This window comes from Chlorocebus sabaeus, chromosome 5 (genome assembly GCF_047675955.1).
Source record: "Chlorocebus sabaeus isolate Y175 chromosome 5, mChlSab1.0.hap1, whole genome shotgun sequence".
NCBI classification, from domain to species: Eukaryota; Metazoa; Chordata; class Mammalia; order Primates; family Cercopithecidae; genus Chlorocebus; species Chlorocebus sabaeus.
This window is the reverse complement of record NC_132908.1, coordinates 44,513,560-44,530,163: the sequence shown is the minus strand read 5'-3', so window position 1 is coordinate 44,530,163 and position 16,604 is coordinate 44,513,560. Positions and strand designations below refer to the sequence as shown.

Below are 16,604 nucleotides of genomic sequence, written 5' to 3'. Positions count from 1 at the left end.
CTGTTTGAATATGGAATTAAATGGAATCTTTGTTTGGCTATGGAATTAAATATTTATATATTAATATGTAACAATAATTACATATTATTCCCATCCCCTATATCACTATTTATATTCATGGATTTTATTTGTCATAGGCGTTAAAGTCTCTCTGATTATGTTTTTGTTTCTCTTTGGATTTGCAGGTACTTGTATGTGTGTGTGTATATATTTAATTAATGTATTTATTTATTCAAGAGACAGGGTCTCTCTCTGCCACTCAAGCTAGAGGGCAGTAGTGTGATCATGGCTCACTGCAGCCTCAAATTCCTGGCCTCAGGCGATCCTCTTGCCTCAACTTCCCTAGTTGCTGGGACTACAAGCTCAAGCCACTGCACCTGCCCACTTTATATGTTTTGATACTTATACTGTGTAAACTGCTGGAACAAGTAAATCCTTGCCTCCCTGCCCCCAAATAAATATAATAGTTTATGCTTTCCGTTTCCTATTTTAGATCTAATTAAACAATTCTTTGAATTCTTTCCATCCAGATAACTGGGATAAATTTTCTGCCTTTTGATAGAAACCTGGCTCAATTGTCAACGAGAGCTGATCTTGTAGGCAGAGTAGGTGTGGAGAAAATAGAGACAGCCTCACAGTTAGGAAGCTGGGCTGAAGCCATGTGGCCATCTCCAATGGCATCACCTTGGTCATTGTCATTCCAACCTACGGGGAAGGGGACAAGCACAGAGGGCAGGCAGGAAGGTTTATGGGCCAGGCCTGGGCTGGCACTCACCTCTGTTCACATTCCGTTGAAGTCCCAAGCAAATGCAGGGTGTATCTGAACGGCCATGTGCTTATCTGTAATTTTGGGTCATGTAAGGGGAGCATAGGTTTTGGCGGACAGCTAGCAGTTTCTGCCAGAATGCTGTTTTGTGTTGTATAGAGATTTAGGCCACTTCCATTCTTGTTACAGATGCACACTTTTTTGTTTTTTTTTTACCTTTATTTCAGCGCCATTTGATATTAAAGTGGAGAATCCCAGTTGTATTGGATCTAGAGACTGTCATTTCTCTATTTTTTTATCCTGAGCTATATGGTCAATTTTCTGATGCATTCTCACCCCTGCCACCCTTCTGGTAATTGAAAATTACTTAAAATTTTTATTTTTATTTTTTTAGAGGCCGAGTCTTGCTATGTTGCCCAGGCTGGTCTTGAACTCCTCCTGGGCTCAAGTGATCCTCCCACCTCTGCCTCTCAAGTAGTTAGGACTACAGGCGCATATCACTCCACCTGGCCACTTTTGTATTTTAAAGGATAAACTTTAAAAACTTCTAACATTTTGATTAACTTTAAAAAACGAAGTGAATATTGACTTCCTGCTGTGAAAGACAAGGAAATTAGCTCACTTACACTGGCCGCTCAGCCCCTACTGAGTTGTCAACAAGCTTTAGGATTTTTGATCCAGCCCATTAGTTACAGTATTTTAAATTGTGAAGCTTGTCTTTCATGCTTACATTCTTTGCTGTAACTGTAAATCTCATTATTAATTTTAAAGTTTGATGGAGCCATAGTTCATAGTTTTTTGTTGTTGTTGTTGTTGTTTTTGGTTTTTTTGAGACAGGGTCTCACTCTGCGGCCCAGGCTGGAGTGTAGTGGTGCTATCACGGCCCCCTGCAGCCTTGAACTCCTGGGCTCCGGAAATCCTCCTACCTCAGCCTCCCTGGTAGTTGGGACTACAGGCACACACCACCACACCTAGCTAATTTTTAAATGTTTATTTTGTAGAGACGGAGTTTCGCCATGTTGCCCAGGCTGGTCTTGAACTCCTGGACTCAAGTGGTCTGCCTGCCTCGGACTCCCAAAGCGCTGAGATTACAGGTATGAGCCACTGCGCCCAGCCCATAACTACTTCTTATGTTTTGTATCTTCTTGGTTACTGTACTCTTCACACTGATTCTCTTGGTTGACTGGATTTCATCAAATATTATTTTCAAGAGAGGTTTGCAGGTGTTATGATTCCTGAGTCCTTGCATATTTTAAGAATTCTTGATTTGCCTTTATAAGTGTTTGGGGAAAAAAATCTCGGGTCACATTATACAACATTGAACTGATGTGGAGAAATTGAGTGATAGATGACTTTTTTTGGCATAAACTTTTCCAAGTAAATTATCCCAAGATATGTTTCAATGTTGCTCATTCCGTATTAAATTTTTGTGAAATATGATGTGTTCCCCTGATCTGCAGATTTAGTTCTTTATTTAGGGAAAACATCATTTATTTGAATTTTTTCTGTGCCAATCTCGTATGCTTCTCTACCTACCAGTTTTGTTAATGTTTATCAATCTTGTCTACCCTCCATCTCTATTTTTTTCCATCTGATCAAATATCCCCTTATCAGAGGCCTTCCCACAACTCCAGGAAACTTAATAACCTATGTCACTCTTTCCTCCTCATACTGCCTTATTTTCCTCCACAGCATTTATCATCCGTACATGCCACCCGTGTCCTCACCCCAGTGAGAACACAGCTCCACAAGGACAGGGATTTTTTTTTTAACCTGTGCCAGAACAGTGTCAGGTGCATATAGATGATGTCAGTAAGCACTTGACTGAATTATCTCAAGGGTTCTGTGTGTTGGCAACTCATTTTTTAGCTGTGTGTATTTTGTTCTTTGCTATTTCTAATTTGTGAAACTCATTTCCTTAGCTCTAAGTTTTCTATTTTATTGTGGTGTCTTATTTTGTCTTTGACTTCTTTTTTCATTGATCCCTTTTCTCTTCAATTTCTTTTAGACTATCGGGCATTTGATGTGGAGGATGTTCTATTTCCTAAATTTTCTTTCAGAATGGGTTCTATATCTATCCTTTTTTTCCTGTGTATTATTTACATTGTTTACAGGCATAAGGCTGGGTATGGTGGTTCACACCTAATCCCAGCACTTTGGGAGGCCAAGGTGGGCAGACCGCCTGAGGCCAGGAGTAAGAGACCAGTCTGGGCAACATAGTGAGACCCTGTCTCTACAAAAAACAAATAAATAGTTGATGGACAGTTTCTTTGCATCTTTCTCATGGCTGCACAGCAGCCTTGTGGGTCCACAGTTACAGTGTGGGTGTTCTCTGAAACTCTCCCACCCACCCTGAACTCTTCGGTCTTCTCCAAGCTGCTTCCAGCTGAGTCCCTTCCTTTTAGACAGTATAGACACAAGTCAGGAATATGCAGTCCTCAGAAGACAGAGAACTCAAAGAGAAAAAGCACCAGCACAAGAACCAACCGAACAGAGGGGAAAGGGACTGATGGCCAGCCCTGCCCTAAGTTCCCCACTCCCGTGAGGAGGAAAGCTCCAAAGCCATCTGTTTCCCCCACTTTTCTTCCCTGACTAGGAGGAGAGGAGAAGAAACTTCCGGAGAGATGTGATCGAAGGAGGTGGGATTTATCCCTGAGGCTAAGCATTTCTGTCACAAGTGAAAAAGTTTACCCTGTCTGGCAGAAACACTCACACTGGAAGATGCTGTCCTGGGAAACAGGATATGCTCCGGATTAGGCAGAGTGAATTCTGTCCAGTTTTAAACATTACAGAAAAAAATAAGAAGAAGGGACAGTCAACTCCAGTCACCACTCCTCATAAGCTCCACCCTCTCAGGTAATAAAAGCCAGGTCAGGACCAGCTCCCGGACCACCTGCCATTGGACACAGTGAGTTCTGGGGAGCCTTGCTCCTCATCTGCCTCCCTTCCAGACAGAGTCAGAATGCCACTCCCGACAGCTTTCCCTTCCTTGGGGAGCAGGTCTGAGACAGTCATGAGGTCGGTGCACTGCATAAGGGAGCCAGTGAGAATGCAGCTGGGGGCTGAAATCCAGTTTACTCTGAGCCATGTGTCCTGGTGTGGGGTTACATATGCTCAGAGAAAGGACCTTTCTCTGTACAAAGATGCCACTCACTCACACACAGGGCTGAGCATGGGCTGGCAGTAGCCCTGCTATATGATGCCGGATGATGGTACGTGTGGTGGGGGAGGAGCTTCCACCTTGAAGAAACACTTTCTGACTTTTCCCCTAGGTGCCGACTCAACAGGCATCTGATTCCCTCCAAATGCATTTGATTTTTCACAAATTAACTCATCTTGTCCTTGCCCATGCACAGCTTCTAGGAAGCCAGAGTATAGGAGTCAAATTCTAATTTAGTAGGTCTTTTGTCCACTGCTGCTTTTCAGAGTTTATGGCGTGAGGCTGTACTACCCGCTTCCTTTGTTTGAATGCTGCTGGTATGGTTTTGCTGGTCCATTCTGCCTCATTTTTCATTCATGATTTTAGTTTCTGAGATGGGGGACTTTTATTATATGGCTGCATACTGCTACATGCTACTTCCAACCTGTTCTTGATTTAAATGTGGTCTTTCTGTGCTGCTATAACTGTTTCCACATTGTGAAGTGTGAATATGCACTTTCATATGCCATCTATTTAATATACATGCTCACAAAGGCTTAAAGTATCTGAATCACTTTTTTTTTTTTTTAAGAGACAAGAGTCTTGCTCTTTCACCAAGGTTAGAGTGCAATGGTGTGACCCTAGCTCACTACAGCCTCCAACTCCTGGACTAAAGCAATCCTCCTGCCTCAGCCTCCTGAGTGGCTGGAACTACAGGTGTGAGCCACCACACCTGGCCCTGAATTTACTGTTTAAGAGTTTTGGTGAAAAGCTAAATGTATTCAGCTGTTCAATAAATGTTATTTGGTGTGATTAAGTCACCACAGGCTTATAACATATTGAAGATGACATCAAGCTGATCCCACATTCCGATTTTTAAAATAATTTAAATTCTGGAACACAAGTGCAGGAAGTGCAGGCTTGTTGCATAGGTAAACGTGTGCCATGGTGATTTGCTGCACCTATCAACCCATCACCCAGGTATTAAGCACCACATGCATTAGCTATTTATCCTGACGCTCTCCCTCCTCCCCACCCCCAACAGGCCCCAGTATGTGATGTTCCCCTCCCTGTGTCCATGTGTTCTCATTGTTCAGCTCCTACTTATAAGTGAGAACATGCAGTATTTGGTTTTCTGTTCCTGTGTTAGTTTGCTGAGGATGATGGCTTCCAGCTCCATCCACGTCCCTGCAAAGGACCTGATCTTGTTCCTTTTTATGGCTGCACAGTATTCCACAGTGTATATGTACCACATTTTCTTTATCCAGTCTATCATTGATGGGCATTTGGTTGATTCCATGTCTTTGCTATTGCGAATAGCACTGCAATGAATATAGGCGTACATGTATCTTTATAATAGAATGATTTATATTTCTTTGGGTATATACCCAGTAATGGCATTGCTGGGTCAAATGGTATTTCTGGTTCTAGGTCTTTGAGGAATCACATTGTCTTCCACAATGGCTGAACTAATTTACACTCCCACCAACAGTGTATAAGGGTTCCCTTTTCTTGATAATCTCGCCAGCATCTGTTTTTTCTCGACTTTTAAATAATCGTCATTTTGACTGGTGTGAGATGATCGTTTCTTTTGCTGTGCAGCAGCTCTTTAATTTAACGAGATCCCATTTGTCAATTTCTGCTTTTGCTGCAATTGCTTCTCATGTTTTCATCATGAAATCTCTGCCCATGCTTATGTCCTGTATGGCACTGCCTAGATTTTCTTCTAGAATTGTTATAGTTTTGGGTTTTATATTTAAGTCTTTAATCCATCTTGATTTAATTTTTGTGTAAGGTGCAATGAAGAGGTCCAATTTCAATTTTCTGCATATGGCTAGCCAGTTTCCCCAGCACTATTTACTAAACAGGGAATCATTTCCCCATTGCTTGTTTTTGTCAGATTTGTTGAAGATCAGATGGTTGTAGATGTGCAGTCTTATTTCTCAGACCTCTACTCTGTTCCATTGGTCTATGTGTACCAGGACCATACTGTTTTGCTTACTGTAGCCTTGTAGTATAGTTTGAAGTCAGGTAGCGTGATGCCTCCAGTTTTGTTCTTTTTGCTTAAGATTGTCTTGGCTATATGTGCTCTTTTTTGGTTCCATATGAATTTTAAAGTACGTATTTTCTGATTTTATGGAGAATGTCAATGATAGTTTAATGGGAATAGCATTGAATCTATAAATTACTTTGGGCAGTATGGCCATTTTCACATTATTGATTCTTCCTATCCATGAGCATGGAATGTTTTTCCATTTGTTTGTGTCCTCACTTATTTCCTTGAGCAGTGGTTTGTAGTTCTCCTTGAAGAAGTCCTTCACTTCCCTTGTTAGCTGTATTCCTAGGTATTTTATTCTCTTTGTAGCAATTGTGAATGGGACTTCATTCATGATTTGGCCCTCTACTTGTCTATTGTTGGCGTATAGGAATGCTTGTGATTTTTGCACATTGATTTTGTATCCTGAGACTTTGTTGAAATTGCTTATCAGCTTAAGAAGCTTTTAGGCTGAGATGACGATGAGGTTTTCTAGATATAGGCTCATGTCATCTGCAAACAGACACAGTCTGACTTCCTCTCCTCCTATCTGAATACCCTTTATTTCTTTCTCTTGCCTGATTGCCCTGGCCAGAACTTCCATTATGTTGAATAGGAGTGGTGAGAGGTGGTATCCTTTTCTAGTGCCAGTTTTCAGTGGGAATGCTTCCAGCTTTTGCCCATTCAGTATGATATTGGCTGTGGGATTGTCATAAATGGCTCTTATTTTTTTGAATATATTCTATCAATACGTAGTTTATCTAGAGTTTTTAGCATGAAGAGGTGTTGAATTTTATCGAAGGCCTTTTCTGCGTCTACTGAGATAATCATGTGGTTTTTGTTATTGGTTGTTTCCCCATTTTGATTTTTAAAAATTGAAATATGATGTTTTCAGGCTTAAATAACATGGCAGAAAATCTGGAAAACACCCTGTTTCTTAAAATAATGCTCTGAAAATGTAGCTGAATTTGATATTCAGTCAAGAGTTTCCAACAGACGTTGCTTGTACAATAAACTTATGCAGTGAATCTGCCATTGTGATAGAGGAGGCTTTAAATCAGATTTAAATCTTGTCATGCCTAAATAAATGTGCTAATATTTTCTGTCGGTCTCTAGTGCAGCTGTTAAAGCATTTTGGGCTCTGTAGACCAAATGAGACTTCTAAATTTCATATGAGTTCTGTGTTCTAATTCTTATTATTTTTTGCTTTTCTAATTAGAAAACAGGCATTGGCTTTTGTAAAGGTGAACATCAAGATTTACTGATTCTAAATATAACTTTCAGAACAATGAATTTTGAATATCAAAGCACAAAGTCAATACATGTCACAGATTCTGAATGCTTTCAGTAGTAGCACAGGAAAACTTCAGAATTTTGCATATGTAACATTTAAGCAGGAAGCTATCACTCAGAAAACACATTTGCAAATAATGTTTGATTTCAACTAGGATAACAGTTTTCTGGTAACTTTGCTCAGCTAATCAGATTTTTAAAAAAGATTCTTAAAATTACAACACAGTTTACTTTCCTACAAATTTTGGCAAACAAAAATTTTAAGTCTTTCCTTTCTTTAATTTCCACTTTCCCCAGTTATGAAGTGTCAGTTCTCAATTCCCTCTCCATGGGCTTCATGCTTAAGTTTTTTCAGGTGTAAGTTTCACAAATTAGCTTCACCCTTCATGAGTATCTTTTCATAAACTCCCTTAACGCATTGAGTCAGGTAGTTTAATTCTATTCTTTGTCATATCCCCCTCCTTAGTTCTTTAGGGTCCAACTGTGTCTCATTCATCTCAATTTTGCCAACTAATATCCATAGAATTTTTTATGCAAGATCTCGGCACTATACCGCAATGTTGTGAGAAATGTGACTGACAGCAGATTTTTCCATGTACTCATGCATCCATTTATTTGACATCAATTGACTCGATACTGAAGCCACTCATTCTTTCTTACATCCTTTCAAAACTCTACAAATAAGCTGCATTTTGTCATGTGGCAAATCTATCTTCTCAGGTGAAACACCAGTAAGACTGATCAGAAAAACAACTTTGTTTGGGGCAAGGGCTCACACTCATGGACCTTTTTTTTTTTTTCTATTTAGGAAAGAAAGAAAGAAAATTTAAATGTTTAATCTACTTTTTACTTTTATTAAAGTTTAAGTAAACTGGGCAACTAAATGTGTATAATGGTAGGTACCATAGATTCTCTTCCATTCTACCTCTAAATCAATTAAATGAAAACACTCAGGAGTTTTAAGCTCAATCTTGTGAACCTAGGAACAAAGAATGTGTCCAGATACGTTCATTAATTCAGAAATAAAATTTAATGACTCTTAATGTTGTTTTTACTAGTACAAAGTAGGTTAACAGTCCTTAAATTTAACATATTTCTTTTTCTTTTTTTTTTTTTTTTTTTGAGATTTAGTCTTGCTCTGTCACCCAGACTGGTGTGCAGTGGCATGATTTCAGCTCACTGCAACCTCCATCTCCTGGTTCAAGCAATTCTCATGCCTCAGCCCCCTCAGTAGCTGGGTTTAAAGGCATGCACCACCATGCTTGGGTAAGTTTTGTATTTTTAGTAGAGACAGCATTTTCACTGTGTTGGCCAGGCTAGTCTCGAACTCCTGACCTCAAGTGATCCACCTGCCTCAGCCTCCCAAAGTGCTGGGATTTCAGGTGTGAGCTACCGTGCCGAACCTAAATTTAACATATTTCTGAACAATCATAGACATGTCCTATTTTTAGCAGGAGCTCAAAGAAAATGTTTGATAAGGTACAGATTTATTATATTTTAGTCCAACCCCTATATTTAGCAAATACAAAACCATAGTCATGTTTACAATGTAAAAATTGTAGAATATCTCTGTATACTAAAATATTATTAATAATGCAGTTTTTGAGAACCAAAATATCAGCTGGCTGACTTTGCTTTTATGATGTATATTAACATCTTTTAGCATGACAATACCACTAAGAGAAGTTCACCATTCTTTCAATATCTTTTGATTTCCAGTATGCATTACTAGTTGGCAAATTTATTTTAATGGCAGTATGGTAATAATTCATTCCAAAGAGCAAAGATTCATTTTGATGAACTATTTGATCATAAAACATGTAGTGGCAAATTTTCAATTCATAAACTATTTTTATCACTCAGTGAGGATTACTATTATAGCTGGCATAATCATGAGAACTTTTTCATGTGTGATTAAAAGCATTTACCATTACCATTAAATTGGTTATGACATGCAAGAGGTCCACAAAACTGCCAAGGATGTGGCAATCAGCTCCCCAGCATGCTCAGTTTGTACATTAATGGCTGCCTTGATTAAGCTTGAACACGAAACACAACACACTTCAGAACATATGTCTCAACAGAGCTTCCTACACCTTCCCCACTAGCTAATGAGACACGGATCATCATTGTTTGGCTTGACTTCTCCTTCCAGCAGCAGATTCATCACCGCCTTTGTCAAATAGCTGCATGTTCCTCTTTTTCCCAGGGGAGGAGTGTTGTAAAAGGAAGTCATGTCATCCTACAAAGGAAAACAGTAAGCAAGGCATTTGATCTTCTGTTTGTAAAGAGTTGACAGGTAAAATCAGTGTCATCTTAGGGGGAAAAATAAATTCACATAAAGATTTCCCTATGGAAAATATGAGATTCCTGAGCTTTTCTTTCATTTCCTGAGGTGCACATAAAACAAAGACATTTTCAGTATTCTCTCCTTCGTTGATAATTTTTATTTACTTAGAGAACCTCTTTACAGTTGAACATAAAATATTAAACAGAGAACCTGGAAGGGCCTATATTAGGCAGTACACAGCAGCAACGTAGCCTGTCACTGAATTCTTATTGTCCCCAGAATTTAATTTTATAGCCTTCTGGAGTCTATGCTTCCTCTCTGATAAAACATTTTTACACTAACCATATAAAGGAAATTTATCTCTTTCTAGATTTCTTTTTTGTTAGAACTTCACAGCTGAATTGACTATAATTAACTAAAAAGTAACATTAATTCCTCAAAAAAGGCAGACTGCCCCTCAGGTATCCTATTTTGCACCTGTGAATCTGTTTTATAAAGTAAATGAAAATACATTAGGGATATTTTAAAGAATTGAGACAATGAAAAAATTCTACAAAACAACAACAACAACAACAACAACAAAAACGCTGTTTACTTACTTGTTTTTCAATTTCCTTTAGCCGACTCTGATCTTTTTGAAATTCATTAAATGCTTCTTTGACCAGTCTGTCTAGATCTACTTTGTCTTGAAATTCTAGCTCGGGGTTTCTTTCCAGTACAATGGATACAACCATAAGTAACTAGGAGAGACAGACATTGAAAGCCAATTATATGAACCATAATAGTGACATGTTTTCACTCTTTCATCAGAAGGATGGGTGATCCAAAGGATGTTCTGTATGATGAGAGGCTCAAGGATCACCTATGGAAGGAAGCTTCCTAATTTTGCAAGTTATCTGCATAAGTTCTGTTTGAAAAGTGCACCTTTTATTTTTTCATTGTGTGTATCCCTAGAAATGTTTTTTAGTCAGTTAAATAAAACCATTAACTTAGAAAAATGACTTTCCTAACCCATCGTGTACATAATACATGATACCCTATTCACCCAAAGTGTCTGAACTCTTTCTGGGCCTTTGGGTGTCAATCCTTGTTGGCAAGACACCAAAACATTGTCTGTGGAGAGAAGGGTCAGAGACCAAAGCCAGAGAAGCCAGGTGTGTTCAATGGAGACTCTGGACCTAGGTTCAGGATCAAATGACCTGGAGCCCAGGGCCCAAGTGAGTATAAGTCTGTGATGCCACAGTAGTTTCTCAAGGGATGGCCATGTTTTAAAAAAATACATTTAACTGTGACCCCTGTGACAAGAGTCCTATTTCGTCTGTATAAACGATCTTAGTTTAATGAATCACCCTATTGCTTGGCCATCACATACACCCATCCTAAGTGGTAATGTTCATTTTAGATGCCAAATTCCTATAAACAAAAATAGTATCTGCATATGCAATAATTGGTAAAGGCTCTCTGATGATGTTTATGGCTCCTAATTTGTACACTGAACAGGAAACACGCCTCATAATTCCCAATTTGGGATTCTTACTGACTGTATTTTATCTAGATGCTTCCAAAACCCCCTGAAAGAACCAAAGGAAACACAGTGAAATCCAGGGGTCACAATGTGGGAAACCTTAGGGCAGGGCTTTAGCCATGAGAATATGAAGTTTTGCTGTAGGTCTAAAGGAAAATGTCTTCTGCAGAGGGAATGACCTCACTGTGGTCAACAAGAAGGATCTCTATGTCCACTGTATGTCCCAGATGCTGGGTACTAGACATGGAAGGCATTCACCTGTCGAAAAACCCCATCTTTTCCCAATCCATTCCGCCTCATGCTGTGAAAATGATTGGCTGATACTGTTCCATATCCTGGGACATCAAAGAGGAGGCTGAATCTACTCAGCTCTGACTGCAGCTCCAGACATGCTAGATTTTAGGAGGTGCCATGTCCAGGTTGGCGGTCACACAGAGCTTCTGTAGCAATAAGACATATTATCTACCCTTGAGAAACACAAAAATTGGAGGGCTACATTCCTGGGGAAAGAGACAAAGTGCAGATGAGCTAAATATTAACCCATCAACTGGTGGCTTCTCTATGTATTTGGGGTGATGTTTAACATGACAAGAGGGCACATGTGTTCTGTTAATTTTACATGTAACTTTATACAGGACAGAGATACAGCATGCAATGACATGTCTTCTCTTCATATGGAGATGTCTAGAAAGATGTCCCTCAAAATATTAACAGCAATGATCTCTTGCTAGTGAGTGTGGGGTAAACTTTTATGTTATTTTCTATAATTTTCTAAACTGCTGAAACTTTCTACAATAGTTGTGCATTATTTCTGTGAATAGAAAACAAAAATGAAAACAAAGTGGATAGAAAAAGGTCACTTCCTGTACTTTTATGATGTTGCTGCACTTGATGCTGAGGGGTGAGTGTGTGGCTGAAAAGCAGGGGTTGGTTCTCCTTTCCTGGAGGAGCCTGAGGTGTCTGAATTGCTCGTGTGCCTTGCCTTGGGTCAGGGGTGGCCATCTTCTTGAGGACTCAGCTGGGAAAGATCAGGGTTCCGGAAAGAATAGGGTTCTGCGTCTCATAGGAGAGATCAGCATTCTGGAAAGAATAGGATTCTGGGTCTCATAGGCAGTTTCCCTTATACTAGTTTTCAGGGAGCAGAGAGAAGGCATTTCTTCAGCAATCTTCATTTCTTACTACTCACCTCTACAACGATCTGTCTGTACTGTGGCTGGTCAATATTTCCCAATGTGTCTTCAACAAGGAGAGAGAAATTCATCTCATACATGGTCATATCTGACAGGGTTGGTTGCTGAAAAAAATAACTCCACATTAACATGCTGAACTGTTATGCTCTGGTTCTCATTTAACAGAAGAATTTCATTTTCTAATCATTAATAGTTTTCAGTTTTTATAAAACCTTGGGGAGCATTTTCAGCTACACAACTGGATTTTATATATGTCAAACTACTAAAGCCAACCAGCTGACTATTGTGATAAGTTAAACCTTCCATTTTTAGTAGTTACCTTCACTATATTAATGTTTTTGAGAAAAAGGACTATATTAGAAGACCACTTCAATACACAAAAGGAATAGCCAAACACTGAGACAACAAATAGTATACATATTGCTTTCAGAATTTACATGAGAAGTTAGGCTTGCTGTCAGGCTCCCGCATGGAAGTCACTTGCTATTGAATTTACATCATTTCTGTGGTAGCTCCTTTCTGAGCTGGCAGCGTAAAAATGCATACAAACAAGCAAAAACAATATTATGTGCAGAACTGGGAAGGAAACAGGAAAAAAGCGAAGCTAAAAGAGTTTCCTCTACTCTGCCCTTTATCTTTCATTTAAAACAAGAACATTGTGTAGTTTTCCATTCATTTTTAACAATCCAAATGAAAGCAGAAAATAAACTAAAATTCAAATCCAAATCTGGGGAATATTCCTCAGAGGATGGAAGGGAAGGCTCTGAACATTAAGCTTGTATGGTGGAAAGCAGATGGGGTCACTAGATCATTACTAGAGAGGCAGAGATGATAAGACATACTTGTTTTCACCTCAGTGATAATATACAGTGAACTCAATCAGGTTCAGAACCATGTTTATCTACTTACCACTCAAAATGGGACCCAATATTCTCTTTCAATCAAGTGACAGCAAAATTGTTCAGCCTGGTATAATAATGCCTTAGTCCTATATTCAATAGATATTCAATACAACTAACTATTGTATTTCATAGTCAATATAATCCAACTTATTATTAATGTTTACAGGTAGTACCTAATTTGGGGAAAACAAAGTCCCATTGCTAAACATAGTTATAACTGGCTAGATCTCTAGCAATGGGCTTAATGGAGTTACAGAAGGAAAGGAAGACCCTTTCTTGGTTTCACATTAATTTCTTCTTAATAGATCTCATTTAAAAAGTCAACCTAGCTACTGTGCAACTAGAGAAGAGATACCAAGCTTGCCTTATTTCCTACTCTTCTGAAAGGACTTAGGGTAAGTAGTGTAGCCCAGAAGAGAAAAGGCTCAGCAGCTACACTGCCAGGGGTCACACCCTGGGGCAGCTACTTACTACAAGTGTGACCTTAAGAAAATCATTTAGCTGTGTTTCAGTGTCCTCTTCTGTCAAACTGGAATACTAACAACAAAGCATCTGCCTCAAAAGATTGTCTAATGGATTAAATGAGCACTTAGAAAAGTGCCTGGTGCATAAAAATACTTAACATGTATTTATTGTCATTATTGTTATTTTTAGCAAAGAGAGGATATTAGCAAAGCAAGGATACTACATGTTAAGTGGCCCAGGCTGCCAGACAATTAAATGAAAGTCTGGTAAGTATTAGTGGGGGCTGAGAAAGAAGCTAACAAGTGATTGTGAGCAGGCACTGCCCAGGTAGGCAGAGAGAAGGCCTTGCCAGAGGGCTCGAACTCCAGCAACGAGGCGCTGCTCTCTGCTCTCAAGAGATGGTGCTGCTCCTGAACAGTAATCATAGGGCACCCAGGAGAAGGTTGGGCCCTGCACTGACAGTCAAATGAAACTACTTGCAGTCTGTGAACAGTATAAAGAATACCTTTTCAAAATTTTTATGCATTTTTTTGAATAAGTAATATATTCACAGCATTCAAACTTTGAAAGGTTTAAAATGGTTCCAGGGAAGAGCCCACACCGTCCTCCCAGTCACACAGTTTCTTTTACCAAAGACTAAGAAAAAAATACTACCAATTTCCTATGGGTCCTTCCAGAGACACTCTTAGGTAGACACAAGCAAAATGAGTGTGGGTCTGTGCCTTTGAGAATACTTTATTTGTATAAAGAGCTACATCAAAATTTATTTGGTTGAGATTTCAACACTAAAAACAATTACAGTACTCTATTTCCAAAAGGCTAATCCTTCTCTTTTATGTATAAGTAGAAGACTTAGATGCCAGGATTAAATAATCATATCAAGGAAGCAGGCCAGTGTACATCACATGGGAAACCATCAGAAGGAGAGGGCACTAACTCACTTGGACCACAGGTAAGGTACATTTGGAATAAAATAAGTGATTATCTGTCCAATGACCTAAAACCTTATTGCATTTTTCACATTCAACACAATTCCTAAGTGGTGATTTCCTCATCCACAACACTACTAAGCCCCACTGTTTCTTAGGTCTGCTCTGGTTCTGTCTTTCCAATGCATGCTTTACTGTTTGTGAGGCCCCCCAACACTGACCCACCACCACTTGGGGTAGTGAAGGGATACCCATGCTTGAAGTAAAGCCAATATAGGAAACTCTAAGCTGGTAAGTAAACAAAGGAAGGACAGCTTGCTCAGCAAGAGGTTTGGCCACGTGGTTTTTTAAAAGGGAATATCCTCAAAATATCTAAAATATGACAATACCAATAATTTTTTTTATTAAATACAACTTTCAGCAATATATCCATTTGGTAAAGTGAGCCTTTTCTGCCTATAGGGACACTAAATTTGAAAAATAAAAGTAACTCAGATTGGGGAAAACAATTTTCAATCCAATTGATTAGACTTATTTTCTAGTATTTCATCCCTTCTTTGAAAAAACTCTTAGAATGCTGAAAAGGAGAAAAGTTATTTGCAGGGCAGGAGGAAAGGATTCCCTATCCTTTGCAAAATCCCCTTTCTTTACGTGAACATGGTGGGGCTTTACCTGAGGCAAATGCTTCCCAGCGACAATGATGCCATTGGGCGTGCGCTCTAGGATCTGCCACACTCGGTCATAGAACCCGTTGGGAGTTCTATTCAAAGACCCATCGATCTGACGCCTGTTCAGCCAACATCTGTAACAAAAGGCAAATGTCTCAGAGTTGAAGAACAAGCTTGTTCTGGTGGAAAGCAGGGCTTTCAATATGAACTAATTGTTCCGATAGGGTAAGCAATGAAAGCCAAAGCCCATCAATGATGCATATCTCCGTGTGTTACAGAGGCTAGTAAATATTTCATAATGAAAACAGGGCTGGCAGGACAGGAGGAAGTCTCTAAGATTCTAAAAAATTTAATAGACAAAATGTTATTCTCTAAGTAAGCTATGAATTGCTCAGTACATGCTCAAATGATTTTCAAATATACAAAGCAGCTCCCTTAAAAAATGCAGCGGCTGTGAATTTCATAATAACTTTATGTTGTTTTCACATATAATAAAATGTAAGCTCCATGAAAGCATGGAAATCATATAATTTGATCACTCCTATACACCTCTCCCAGAAAGGTGCTTAGTAAACAATTAAAAAGTGAACGAATAAGTGATGTTCAAAAAAGCATTTTATATAGAATAAAATTACCTTATTTTAAACTTTATAGAAGTTTGCCATTTAAACATAGCTAAAGTTCTCTTGCTGAAAAAAGATATAAAATCTTACATTATAATAACAGAATGTAGTGATACACCAAAATTTTAGATCTTTTATTTTCATGGATTAAGCATTTAAGTATTAAATCTTAAAGATATAATACATCATTCACAAACTGCTAAAAATGCAGAATTTGAATAATTTAAAAAGAACACACAGTGACAAAGTAACATATTCTTGCAAAAGCTGAAGAAAGGACAGATACATTTATTTATTTATTTATTTATTTATTTATTTATTTATGAGACAAGGTCTTGCTGTGTCACCCAGGCTGGAGTGCAGTGGCTCAATCATAGCTCGCTGCAAACTCTAACTCCTGGGCTCAGGCGATCCTCTCACCTCAGCCTTTCCAGTGGCTAAGATTACAGGCATGCACTACCATGTCTGGCTACTTTTTAAATTTTTTGTTGAGACAGGGTCTGGCTATGTTGTCCAGCTGGTCTTGAGCTCCTGGCCTCAAGTAATCTTCCTGCCTTGGCCTCCCAAAGTGCTGGGATTATAGGCGTGAACCACAGCACACAACCCAGATACACGTTTTTTACACTTAGTATTTTAAAAGACAGCAGAGTGAAATGTATACTCAATTACAAGGGAAATATGTCATGACCAACACTATTTCTAGGTACGACAATAGCTATGCAGGATACAGTAAACAGAAAAAAACATTTTTGCTCTGGAAAAAGAGGACCAATGAAAAT

The 16,604-nt window shown here is 38.9% G+C and overlaps 1 protein-coding gene across 5 annotated transcripts in view; it reads right to left on the bottom strand.

Moving 5' to 3' along the window:
• Nucleotides 1–7,987: 7,987 nt before the first annotated feature.
• The window catches only part of PHKB (phosphorylase kinase regulatory subunit beta), a 224,228-nt gene continuing 215,611 nt past the window's right edge, over nucleotides 7,988–16,604 (bottom strand). For 3 of the 5 annotated variants that reach the window (XM_007992276.3, XM_007992243.3, XM_007992251.3), the window contains 4 exons: nucleotides 15,207–15,336; nucleotides 12,235–12,342; nucleotides 10,123–10,263; nucleotides 8,245–9,475 (listed from right to left, as the gene is read on the bottom strand). In XM_007992276.3, coding sequence (XP_007990467.1) covers nucleotides 9,338–9,475; nucleotides 10,123–10,263; nucleotides 12,235–12,342; nucleotides 15,207–15,336 — 517 coding nt within the window. In that variant the 3' untranslated portion in view covers nucleotides 8,245–9,337. Of the gene's footprint in view, nucleotides 9,476–10,122; nucleotides 10,264–12,234; nucleotides 12,343–15,206; nucleotides 15,337–16,604 lie in introns of all 5 variants that reach the window. The other 2 variants (XM_007992231.3, XM_007992234.3) reach the window with 1 other exon arrangement.